Source organism: Panthera tigris, chromosome C1 (assembly GCF_018350195.1).
Source record: "Panthera tigris isolate Pti1 chromosome C1, P.tigris_Pti1_mat1.1, whole genome shotgun sequence".
Classification (NCBI taxonomy): domain Eukaryota; kingdom Metazoa; phylum Chordata; class Mammalia; order Carnivora; family Felidae; genus Panthera; species Panthera tigris.
In genome coordinates this window covers 216,850,313-216,862,453 of record NC_056667.1, presented here as the reverse complement: position 1 = coordinate 216,862,453, position 12,141 = coordinate 216,850,313, and the positions used below count along the sequence as shown (strand labels likewise).

At 56.1% G+C, this 12,141-nt stretch overlaps 1 protein-coding gene across 5 annotated transcripts in view; it reads right to left on the bottom strand.

The window, feature by feature from the left end:
- UBE2F (ubiquitin conjugating enzyme E2 F (putative)) overlaps positions 1–10,160 on the bottom strand; it is a 53,567-nt gene extending 43,407 nt beyond the window's left edge. Inside the window, exons 1-2 of one of the 5 annotated variants that reach the window (XM_042995846.1) lie at positions 10,048–10,160; positions 5,109–5,242 (exon numbers count right to left, since the gene is read on the bottom strand). In XM_042995846.1, coding sequence (XP_042851780.1) covers positions 5,109–5,226 — 118 coding nt within the window. In that variant the 5' untranslated portion in view covers positions 5,227–5,242; positions 10,048–10,160. The other 4 variants (XM_042995842.1, XM_042995845.1, XM_042995843.1 and 1 more) reach the window with 4 other exon arrangements.
- Between the last annotated feature and the right edge of the window lie 1,981 nt (positions 10,161–12,141).

Genomic DNA, 12,141 nt, shown 5'->3' with positions numbered 1-12,141 from the left:
CCGGTCACCCAGTTGGCGATGCAGCTACCTCCCAGAAGCCTTGATTACCTCCTTCGGCCTGAACCACTACCTCCGAGATTTCTTTGACCAGAACTTTCTCTCAGCTTCCCGCCTGTCTTCATGCGCTGAGCACCCCTTCTGTGCTCTCAGCATCCACGCGCAGTGCCCTCATCTGGGAGACACCCGAACTAAGGGCATCAGCTCTCCCAGAGACGGCACCACCCACACCCCGGCCTGAGGACCCCACGGACCCTCACCTCAGCCCTTCCACTCCGTCTGGGGCCCTTCAGCAGCACACTGCGGAGTGTGGGCCCAGAGCACCCACGGTCCCTTTCACGCTCAGGGAGCGAGGCCGCAACCCTGAAAACCAGCACAGCTGCCGCAGCAGAGACTGGTATCGATGGGAATGGAGCCCAAGGCCCCCACCACCCCCACTCTCCACAGGAGTGGACAAGGGCAACTTGAAACCTCATCCGTCTTCCACAACCCTCCCCGCCCCCCTGGGCTACCGGGCCCACCCACGTGGGGCCACCAACCTTGCTGGGCAGCTTCAGTGGTATTCTTGGGGCCAGCTGCCTTAGCTCCATGTTAGCAGGACTCCTCCTTCTAGGCCACTGCTCTACTTCTTAAAATACATACTGTAGCGGGGCGCCTGGGTAGCTCAGTCGGTTAAGTGTCCGACTTCAGCTCAGGTCACGATCTCCACGGTCTGTAAGTTCGAGCCCCACGTCGGGCTCCGTGCTGACAGCTCGGAGCCTGGAGTCTGCTTCGGATTCTGTGTCTCCCTCTCTCTCTGTCCCTCCCCTCTGTCTCTCTCACTCAAAAATAAACACTAAATAAATAAATAACACATACATACATACCATAGTTCTGCTGAGTACTCTGTCAACATGGCAAGCCCAACCCCGAGCCCACCCCCAGAGTCCTGGGCAGGGCCTGGCATGGCGACAGCAGCTCTGGAGAACAATGAATGGTTCTCTTTCCCCCACTCTTCCAGGAACTGCACTGGAACGGGCCTTCCTATCCCATCCCGTGACCAGACTGCTCATGTGGACACAGCAGTTCACCTGAGGCCCCGCGTGGCACCCCGAGGACACATCTGCACGCTAGACCCTGGGGAACACATGCAGGTGGGTGGCCAGGCCTCTCTGCTCCAGGCCTGGAGCGTGGACAGCCACACAGCACAGCCCCAGAAGCAGAAACCACCTGGGGTGCAGGGGCTGATACGGATAAAGGTGCACACATTCATTCTGTCTTGTTCCCCTAATTCCAGGACTGACCCTGAACTCAGCTCGGTCCAAGTCTCCACACTGAACAAGGACTCACAGAGGTGAAAGGTTCCTGCTGGCATGCCTGGAGCCTCTTGGGGTCTTCGGGGGTCACTAACAGGCTGGCACACAGCTGGACTAAAATGTTTGTTGAGTGAAAGAAGGAAAGAACACAAAGACACATATGATCCCATTGTACAAAAGGGGCTAAGCTTCTGCCGGATGAGACTCTAGCTCAGTGGCCCCATAAAGGTCCACCAGGAACTTAGTCCCACCTGCCCTGTGGCTAAAAACACTGGCCATGGTTCCCCAGTTCGGCCCAGACCTGCACAGATCTGACACGCCCTCCACAGTGTCCCCAGGTCCTAGGATTCAGGGCAGACAGCAGCTCCCAGTCTTAGCCTGGAAATACTCAATTGTTCTGCGGCCTCCAGGGGCTGCTGCTGCTGCTGCTGCTATAAGCATCACCCCAGTTCCAGCCTGGAGGACGTCCCTGACAGTTACCCATGAGATGCGGATGAAAAGGTGGTATGACCAAGGTGCCAGCACAGGAGAGGCCCCCCCTGGCCGGCTGCTCCCAGGCAGGCTTTGGTTTTTCCAGGGAGAGGGACTCTGGCCTCCCGGAGGCAAGAACAGGAACAGGAGCCTCAGCTGCGCAGCCACCACCGGCCCTGCCAACCTCTGCTCTCTCCCACCCGTCCGCTCCGCCCTACAGCCACCTGCACCAAGCCACATCCCAACCTCTGGGCGACAGGATTCACCCCCACCCGGGCCTCCCCCGCCACACATGGCTGTCTGCACATGGCCTTCAGCTCTCAGTCCTTCTGGGAACTGGGTGGGCGGCACAGACCCCCCGACTCCGGGCCACAGCCCTCTCGGGGCAGCCCCCGGCGGACAACTGATCAACACAGAGCAGGAAGACCTGACCGTCTCGTCTGGCTGGGGACAGCTCCGAAGGCTGCACCTGCCGAAGCAGGGGCTGTCTGGGGCCTTCCCCAAAGCTCCATTTCTTACTCTGCCTAAGCCTGCATCCTTCCTTTCCCTCCACGGGTATCAGTCCCAGCGACACCGCTTCCTAACGCTCCTGCTGACAAATTCCGCATTCCCAGGAACCCGGCCTGTGGCACCGACGCGCAATACGCTTTTGTGTAACCTAACGATCCTCACGAGCAACACTCTCACGTGAGTCCAAGTCACAGCCCAGGACGACAGTCTTACTGAACTCGGACGCCCGACTTCTCTCAAAGTTCCCAGAGGGGGCCTCCCCGGCCTCCCCTAATCACCCCCCGAGTGCCCCAAGATGCTACGGACTCCTGGACTCCACACACCACTTCCGCCATCAGAAACCTGCAGGATGAAAGCCTCTGGCCCACCCGGCCAAGTAAAGGAGTGCCCCAGGTGCAGACCAGGCGATCAGGGACCGTCAGAGCACCCTGTAGTGCGCACTGGTTTTTCACAGCCCCCAGTCTCAGGTCAGGCCCACCCCTGCTCTCTACCCACCCTCCCCCACAAGCCCAAACCGCTCGCCCCTCAGCCAGCCCAGCTTGGGCCAACAGCCACCTAGGGCAGACAGAGGGCAGGCCACGTGAGGGGTGTTACTGAGCCCTGCTACCCACGACTACCCCAGAAACCTGATCATCACCAGTGTCGTAGGAGGATGGAAACAGGTGGCCTCATGACGTGGTTCTTTCTGCACCTCTCTCTGACGAGTCTCACAAGGTCAAGGACCTTAGCGGGGCCCTGCAAACCCCGTCAAAGACATCTGTCCTGGGAGGTGGAGCAGAATCCAGCTTTGTGGGCCTCAATGGGCCCCTCTGGGCTGCATTGGGTCCCAGAGCCATTTGCGAGCTGGCAGGTGAATCCCTGAGCAGGTGCAAGGTGTGCAGGAGCCCCCCGAATGCTCTTTTCAATGGACTTGCACTTCTGCTCATTCAGACCTTGCTTGCCGGGTCTGCTCCCCCAGCGCCTGCCCCACCCCAAAACGTGGGTCTGGCTCTCCTGCTACAATAATACAGTTGTAATCTGGGCAAGTTTTTTAACCTCTCTGAGTCTCAGTTCCTCAGCGACAAAATGAACCACCGACCGGGCAAGGCTTAGCAAAAGGTAAATGACAACTGCCTTATAAAGTGTCCAACGGAGGGCCTGGCCCCATGTGCCCAGTGTACAAAAGCGGCTATGAACCACGACAAGGGATACGGTGAAGCAGCCGGGACGGTCTACTCGTGGCTTCCCACCTGCTCCTCCTCAGCTAACATCTGGACCTTCCTCACTGTAACTCCCAGGCGCTAAAATACCCTCCACTTGAGGACAGCGTCAACACCGCTAACCCCTTCCTCGGTTTGCGTGGCTCCTGGCTTCCTCTGCAGATGGAACCCTCGAGCCAGCATCTTGGAAAGAGATTCAAGTCCTATCAGGCCCATCAGGTGAGGAGCCGCGTCCCGCGTCCCACCTGACTCCCGCAGCGCCATCACAAATTCTGAATTCAATCTGACGGCATGGGTAGAGTATCAAAACGTAAAAAATGCTTTTTCCTCCATCGTTACCCCATCATCCATCTGGCCGGATAAACCCGAGCTAAGGCAAGGTGCAGGAAGAGTGAGGAGGAGGGCACCGCTGAAGACTCCCCGAACCTGACGCCTTCCTGGCCCCTACTCCCGCCCAAGGGCAGCGCTGATTCGCTTCTGAGAAGGACAACAGCGCGTTCACACATCCCAGCTGTCCTGCCATTAGGTCCGTTTCAGGAGATACGAATGCCAGTAACCTCACGGGGTCTGCCTGCTGCAGCATGAAACAGGCAGTCCTAACTGCGTGGCCCTTCTTTGCTTCCTAGCTCTACACACTTAAATGCAAACACATGCCATAAAGTAAAAAGTGCTGCAAATTCTAAGCTCTTAGGGCAGGAACTATTTCTTTTTTTTTTTAATATGTAATTTATTGTCAAACTGTTTATTTCCATGCAACACCCAGTGCTCATCCCAAAAGGTGCCCTCCTCAATGCCCATTACCCGACCTCCCCGACCTCCTACCCCCCATCAACCCTCAGTTTGTTATCAGCTTTTAAGAGTCTCTTATGCTTTGGCTCTCTCCCTCTCTAACCTCTTTTTTTTTCTTCCCCTCCCCCATGGACTTCTGCTAAGTTTCTCAGAATCCACATCTTCTGTAGTCTCACGACCCTGGGAAACTGTCTCTGCACCTGACAGCTGTTAAGTCTGTTCAATGACTGAATGCAAAAGTTCCGTACCAACACGGGCATATTCACAGACACGCACATTCATACACATTACACAAACCCTTCTCCAAAGACGAGAGTTCCAGGCCACTGTTATTAACTCTGTGAAGAGAACTACTTGGTACAAGGCTCTCCTCAGGCTGTGACTTGAATAAAGTACAGAAGGATGCTGGGAGATTACTGAATCCCACTCCCTCCCTGTACAGACCAGAAACTGGTGCCGGGGTGTGGGAGAGGGACCCTGGAGCTTCTTGTGACTGAGCACAAGAGAGGAAGGGACTCCCCGGCCCCACGCACACCAGCCAGACAGACGGCACCGGGACCAGTCCTGGGCCTGCTGGCCCCCCAGCACCGACATCCTTCCGCTAGCATCCCGGCAGCCCCTGCAGAGCACCACCCAAGTGCGTGAGACACGCCGTGCTTTCTTGCCGTCGGCGTTCCTGCAGTGTGCGCCCAGTACAAAGTCCTTGGAAGTGACAAGCAATCACATCCTTCAACACTTTCAAGTAAGTATTTCTATTCAGCAACAGGCCACCTCGCATCCCAGAAGAGCCTCCAGTCAGACTTCATTTTGTTACAGGATAGAAAACAGCTCACATGGATGACATCACCTTTAACAAGCAGCCTGTCTCTCACAGACACCCTCCGAGTGGAGTCGGAGGCCGTGGCTGACGTCCGGGACCCTTTGAGACCGTCATCCCGCTTCAGTTTGCTCGCAAGCGTCAGCATTACTGCCACCTTTCCCCTGAAAGACAGACCGAGGGCAGGGTTAAGGACACATCTCTAGACAAAGACTGGAAACCGAAGACAATAAAATAAGGTGGCTAACAGTTTCCTAGAACTTCGTTACAGAAAAACTCAGTATGTGAGGTGCGTTCCTTAGACTGGATTCCTTCATAATCAATTTGGGAAATCTCTATGCTATCCTGTGTAAGTCTGATTTTTTAAAGCGTTAATGAAAATTTTAAAGAGAGAGCCATGGGAAACCTAAGCGGCTCCGCTGGTTGAGCATCCGACTCTTGATTTCAGCTCAGGTCACGATCTCATGGTTTATGAGTTCGAGCCCCAAATCAAGCTCTGTGCCGACAGCTCCGAGCCTGCTCGGGATTCTCTCTTCCTCTCTCTCTGCCCCTCTCCTGCTCTCTCTCTCAAAATACATAACCTTAAAAAAAAAAAAAGAACTTAAAAAGGAAGAGCCACGCATTTAACATTCACTGGACACCAGGCCCTGGGACGTACTGGTAACAGGGCTCCCCCTGAGCTGGTGGTCGAGCAGAGCCTCCACCAACGGGTTCCACGTGGGTTCACCACTAGCCACTGGTTAAGTGTGCCCTTCCCCGCTGCACGGCCCGTGCACCTGTGGTGCGGCCCCACAGTGCCCGGCCCACTGCAGACTTGCGGGGAGCATCAGCCCTGATGAGGGAGCCACGCAACGCTTTGTTTTCCCTCTTCCTTTAACAAAGGCGGGGCTGGAACCTTAAGAACCATCTCTGCACTTACTTATGTTGCGTCTTATTTGCATTTTTTTAGGCAGTATGAACGTGGATATTAAGTTATAATTAATGCACCAAACTGGATTCTCTTCACTGGCTGCTTCCAGCTCATCTGTGTTTCAGGCACCCCCACTGAAAGCTCACTGGGAAGGACAATAAAGATCAAACACAAAAACTGGTCACCAGCCCAATATTTCCATAATTTCCTTTGTTACTTTAATATTTTTTCCTTTCAATACCACTCTGATTGTTTTCAAAAGAAAATGACCTAAAACTTCCAAATGAAAAACTTGACCCAAACACAAAACTTTTAGTTTGAGGCCAAGCTATTGAATGCCAAAATAAGAACCCCCCGTCCATTGGTATTTGTAACCGTTAAAAAAAAATTTTTTTTTAATGTTTATTTATTTTTGAGACAGTACGAGAGACAGAGTGCAAGCAGCGGAGGGGCAGACAGAGGGAGATACAGAATCCGAAGCGGGCTCCAGGCTCTGAGCTGTCAGCGCAGAACCCGACACATAGATGGAAGTCACGAACCGTGAGATCATGACCTGAGCCGAAAGTCAGACGCTTAACGGACTGAGCCACTCAGGCGCCCCTAGTTGTAACCATTTCTAACCCAGGTTCCTAACATAGCTTTTCACACCATCTTCTGTGTACCTCCCCCTCCTCCAAAGACTGGTGGATTTTATTTTCCATTATTTGTACCATAAAAAAAAAAAATACTGAATAAGATCTTCTGCACTGTATGTGACCTACACATAAACACACACCTAACCCCTTTAAGAACCATTGGTCTAGGGGCGCCTGGGTGGCTCAGTCGGTTAAGCGGCCGACTTCGGCTCAGGTCATGATCTCGCGGTCCGTGAGTTCGAGCCCCGCGTCGGGCTCTGTGCTGACAGCTCAGAGCCTGGAGCCTCTTTCGGATTCTGTGTCTCCCTCTCTCTGACCCTCCCCCGTTCATGCTCTGTCTCTCTCTGTCTCAAAACTAAATAAACGTTAAAAAAAAAAAAAATTTTTTTTTTAAAAAGAACCATTGGTCTAAATGCTTCAAAAGATGGTTCTACTACACACAGGGTTCACAAGCTCCTAACATTTCAAATCTGGAAAGGATTTCTCCCTCCAACCCCCAGTTCCCACTCTTTTTTACTGATGTGGATCCTGTGACAATGGGGGCCCAGGAACGGCCTAGTCTGGGGCCACTCAGCTGCTAGGAGCAGTCACCGAAGAAACGTTAGTTTCCCTCTTGGAGATGATGAGCACATTTCGGTCTTGAGTGTGGTGACGGCTTCAGGGCTGTACGTGTACGTCAAGACTGATCTAACTGCGTACTTTAAACATGTGCAGTTTCACGTACTTCAATCACACCTCAATAAAGCTGACACAAACGCGAAAAGATACCAACACTGGTTTCTGCACTGCCACCTGACCACGCCATCCCCACAGGTGAACCTACACAGCAGCCTGGACCATAAGCACCAAATGCACATCTTCTCGGCTTTACCCAGGGCAGGGAGGTATCCGTTCAGGAACCTCACAAGGAGGTGCCTGGCAGTGGGACAGAGTCAGAAACACCCATGGGGGCTCCCGCCTGCAGCACCACCCACAGCTGGGCTCTCTTGCTCAGTCCCCACCTGGCATGATCTGGTCGGGAATCCCTTCGGCAGACGTGGATCACAAAACAGCGTTTGCCTCCCCCGCCAAGCCCCACGCCACACACCCAGCCTCGAGCACATCAGTCCTGCCCCATGGTCAGGGTTGCTGCAGACAAGACATGCACCTTCACGAAGTCTGCTCGGCTTGTGCCCTCTAGCTGACCGTGCCAGTACAAAGACGGCAACAGTGAAACAAGAGCCCGGCGTGCGTGGAGAGAGTTCTAGTCCTAGGAAAGTCATAACGAAGAGTCCGGAGGAGCAAGTGCCAGGGCAGGGCACACGCCTGGTCCACACCCGGCTCCCTGGGACCTGCGCCGAAGGAGCCGCTCAGAGGGTCCTGGCAAGACTCGTTGACAAAGAAAGGCTCTCATCACGACACTGTTCCGTGTCACTGCTCCCGAGGATTCGGCTCTTTTATAAGCCTAGTACCCCACACCGAAGTGGGCAGAATACGCCCCGAACTCAACCCCACCCGGAGTCGGATTCCGGGCTTCTTCAACAAATTTGTGGCCCTTAATAAATACACTGGGCATGACCGCAAGGGATAAAGACAATGACACTCGTGTTTTGTTGTCCCTCGAAGGGAAGACTAAACTTACTTTCCTAGCATTCTAAGGAACCCAAGTGTATAATGACCACCTATCTCTCCATCTGTATCATTATCACAGGCCACTTCGGGGATAAACCTAAGGCCTAATTTGGAACGTTTCCATAGCTGTTAATTCACAAAGAGACTGGAACAAAAAGAATTATTCAAACTGTCAAGAAGTTTGCTGAACACCTGCCGTTGCTTCCGAATCCTCTTTGCCTCCTGTAATGTGCTTCACCCACAGAAGACCAGGCTTAAAACTGGACGGTCCCTTTGCCGCAAGTTGCGCCCCGTTAAGGCAGCGCTTTTGGGGACAGATCAGCCGTATCGAGTGGCGTCCACGGTCTCTAAATGCCACAAGTCCCAGCTGGCCCATTCAAGTTTCTCCTCTGGGTGGGAGTTGCTCTGACTGTTCAAAAAAGATTCTGGCGTGCTATTTACTAGTCTCATCGTCAACGTTTACTCGGCACTCCTGCCCACGGCCGCAGGGTCAGGCCATGCCACCTGTGCAGGGACACCAGGGGCCAGTGAGCTCACGGGGTGAGGAACTCATTTACAATCCTTCCTGCTGTGGAAAAGCCCCAATCTTAGAGTAAAAGGTAGAACTGCAGGTCACTAGGGGACAACCAACTTCTCTAACCACAGTGGCCCAAGTCAGGGCACAAAAAAGTCCACGGACTCCCCTCCTCCTTCAGAATGCCGGGGGGGGGGGGGGGGGGCCCGAAACCCCACCTGGGAGGGGAGTCCCCCTGCTTGGCTGACAGACCTTGGGAGCCCAACCCTTTATTTTCATCCTCAAACCCACCCCCTCCTGCACTGCCTACTACCCGAAGGGCAAGTAAATCGGGGTGGGGGTCCTCCAGCCGCACACCCCTACCCTGCTGTCCCCCACCACTCACCCTCACCCCCATACCCAGCCAGAAATCCTCTGGCAAGCTGGCCTCCAACCCCTGCTCCTCAACAACACCTTGCCCGTTTCTGGAAGCTTCTGTTCAATCTGGTGCTGTCCAGGTCTGGAGTGCCCTCCGTCCCTTCCCACCTAATCCTACTCCTTCCTCAGGACAGCAGATTCCGACATCTCCTCCAGGAAACCTTCTCTGGCCACTCCCGATCCTTCTAGTCCCGGCTCCGGGGCTGGAGGGAATGCAGAGAGGGCAGGGCCCAGATCCCTCCTGTGACAGATGAGGAAACTGAGCCCAGGGCGCGGAAGGCCACACCCAAGATTACACACCAGCGGAACCAGGTCTGGCATCCGAGACCCAGTGGTCCAGATGGTTCCAAGACGCCCTCCCCCTCGGCGCCCCCCTCGGTGCGGACGAACCCCTCCACCCAGCCGCGGCCGCCCCCACCGCGGGGCAGCTGCAGGCAGGCGGGCGAGGCGGGAGTCCCGCTCCTCACCCCCGCCGCTCTCCAGGCCCGGCCTGACTCGCGAGGCGGGGAGGAGCCGGGCGGCCTGCGTCCGGGTCCCGCTTCCCCCGGCCACGGCGGGCTGGTGACCTTGGGCTCCGTTGCCTTCTGGACAATGCGGCCGGCAGCTCCCCGGCGACGGCGGGCGCGAGCGAGGCCGTGCGAGCGCCGGCACAAGCAGGGGCTCGCTGCGGGCTGCCCCTCGAGCCCGGCGGCGGCCGGCGCCCCGGCCTTTCCCGGCCAGGCCGCCCGGCCCCGCGTCCCCGGCCCCCGGCCGTGAGGAGCGCGCGGCCTGAGGCGGCCCCGGCGCCGCCCGCCCGCCCGCCCGCCAGCCCGCCCGCGGCACCGGCGTCGCCTGGAGGCCCGCGGCCGCCCCTCGCCCGCCGCGGGGCCGCGCGCTCCTCACCTGGGCACCCCGAGACAGGCGAGGCGGGCCCGGCACCCAACACCATGCCCGGCCGGCCGGCGGCGGCGGCGGCAGCGGCGGCGGCAGCGGCGAGACGCGGCCCCTCTCGGCCGCACCGGCTCGGGGCGGCGGGACCGGAAGTGGCGGGGCGGGGACTCGGCCGCTCTCGCCCGCGGCGGCCGCGACTGCAGCGGGCGCTTTAAAAAAAAAATTCAAAGCCCCGACGAACTTTATTTGGAGCCTGACAAGCGAACAGCGGCGTGCGCCCGCCGGGGCTGGGCTCGGCGACTAGCCGCCCGGACCTCGCTCATTGGCCGAGAGTGCGTCCGGGGGCGGGCGTGAACTCGCCGCCTCTGCTGATTGGACAGTAGCGGCCAGGGGCGGGGTTCCCCAGGCTGTTCCGGGAGCCTGCGCACCCGAGTGTCCGGGGCTCGGAGCTGCAGTTCCTACTTCCATTGATTTCGTCGTGTGCCGCGCCTTGACCTGCGGCCCAGGGGTGCTGGGCGCTGCCTGCGCTGGGGGAGTGGCTGGGCCCCAGCTGACCGCCTCGGTGGTTGGGGCGCTCGCTGTGTACCCGGCACCGTGCCCAGGGTGCAAAGGACCGGCCGCCCCAGAGCCTGACGGGGGGGGGGGGGAAGCGGTCGGACGTGCGGCAGTCGCCAACCCCCGGGGTGCTAAGGCGCAGCCTGCAGGAGTGCATCGGCGCTTTCCTGATCTTATCTGAAAGGCTTTTATTCCCCTTTTCGTCTCCTACACAACTGTAAAGTACTTTATCTAGATTTCTAGCTTGTTGAGTACACATTCTCACGTCCGTGTCTGTCTCTGTGATTGAAATAGGCGCTGGGTTCGGGGGTGGGGGTGGAATCAGACAAGGGTCCTGGAGGAATGGCCATCTGAAAGATGAGGTTCACCACGTGGACTGGGAAGAAAGAGCCAAGGAGTTAGAATTTTGTTTCCAGAAGCCCCGTTGAATGGGGAGTGACTTAAGTTTTCTTTCTGAAAGAAGCTTCTGGCTCTCAGTGAGCTGGTGGGAGAGGAGCCAGGCAGGAAGGAGACCGGAGTCAGGAAGACCAGTGAGGAACACAACTCTTGGTTATTCCTTCTGTTTTGGAACACTCCCTCCTTTGCCTGGCTGACTCTTGTTTTCCTAAGCTCAGACACCACTTGTTCAGAGAGGCCCGAAAGTGTGGGCGGTACAGGTGTCCCTCTGTGACTACACTGGAGTCCTGTGCTTCTCCCTTCCGGGTCCTGGAGGCTTCTGCCACTGCCTGTTTCCCTAAGTTCAGCTCCTCAGTCCCTCCTGTGCCCTGTTCCCCATCCTCTCCTCCCTCCCCCATCCTGTCACATAACAGATGGTCAGAACCCATCTGCTTGGAAGTATTGCATGAGCTGGTTGCAGAAGTCCTGGCAAGAGAAAAGAAGATCTTGAAACAAGGCAGCCGGTGAAGGTACCACTGGAATGACTTGAGGGCCGGTCTCACTCGCAAGGGGGCCACTCTGTACAGTCAGGCTGCCCCGTACCCCCAATCTTAACCATTGTGGATAAATGCCGCCATTTCTAGCTCCCATTTCGTGAGGCTGCCTTGTCTTTTCACCTGATGTTTATGTCCGGCTTACTAAGTTGTAAACTCATGCAACCCTCACAACCACCTCAAGAATCAGGTATTTTGTTTACGGTAGTTTTTAGTTACCCTCAGTTAACTGCAGCCAGGAAGCAGACGAGGATCCTCCTTCAGATGGATTGTCAGAAGGCCAGTAAAGACTAGCCTAATGCTATGACATTCACTTCCCTTCATCTCGCGAGAAGAGGAAGGGTGCGTACAGCACAATAAGGCTCTGAGAGTGAGGGGCCACGTTCACATAACTTTTACTACAATATCTTGCTGTAATTGTTCAGTTTTGTAATTGGTCGTTAATCCCTTACTGTGTCTAATCTATAAATTAAACTTTATCATAGGTATGTATGTATAGGAAAACACAGTCTAAGGTTTGGTACTAACTGGTATCGGGGGTCTTAGGACATATCCCCCGCAGATAACGGGGTGGGCGGGGGGGCGGGCTACTATATCCCCACTTCATAAATGCAGAAACTGA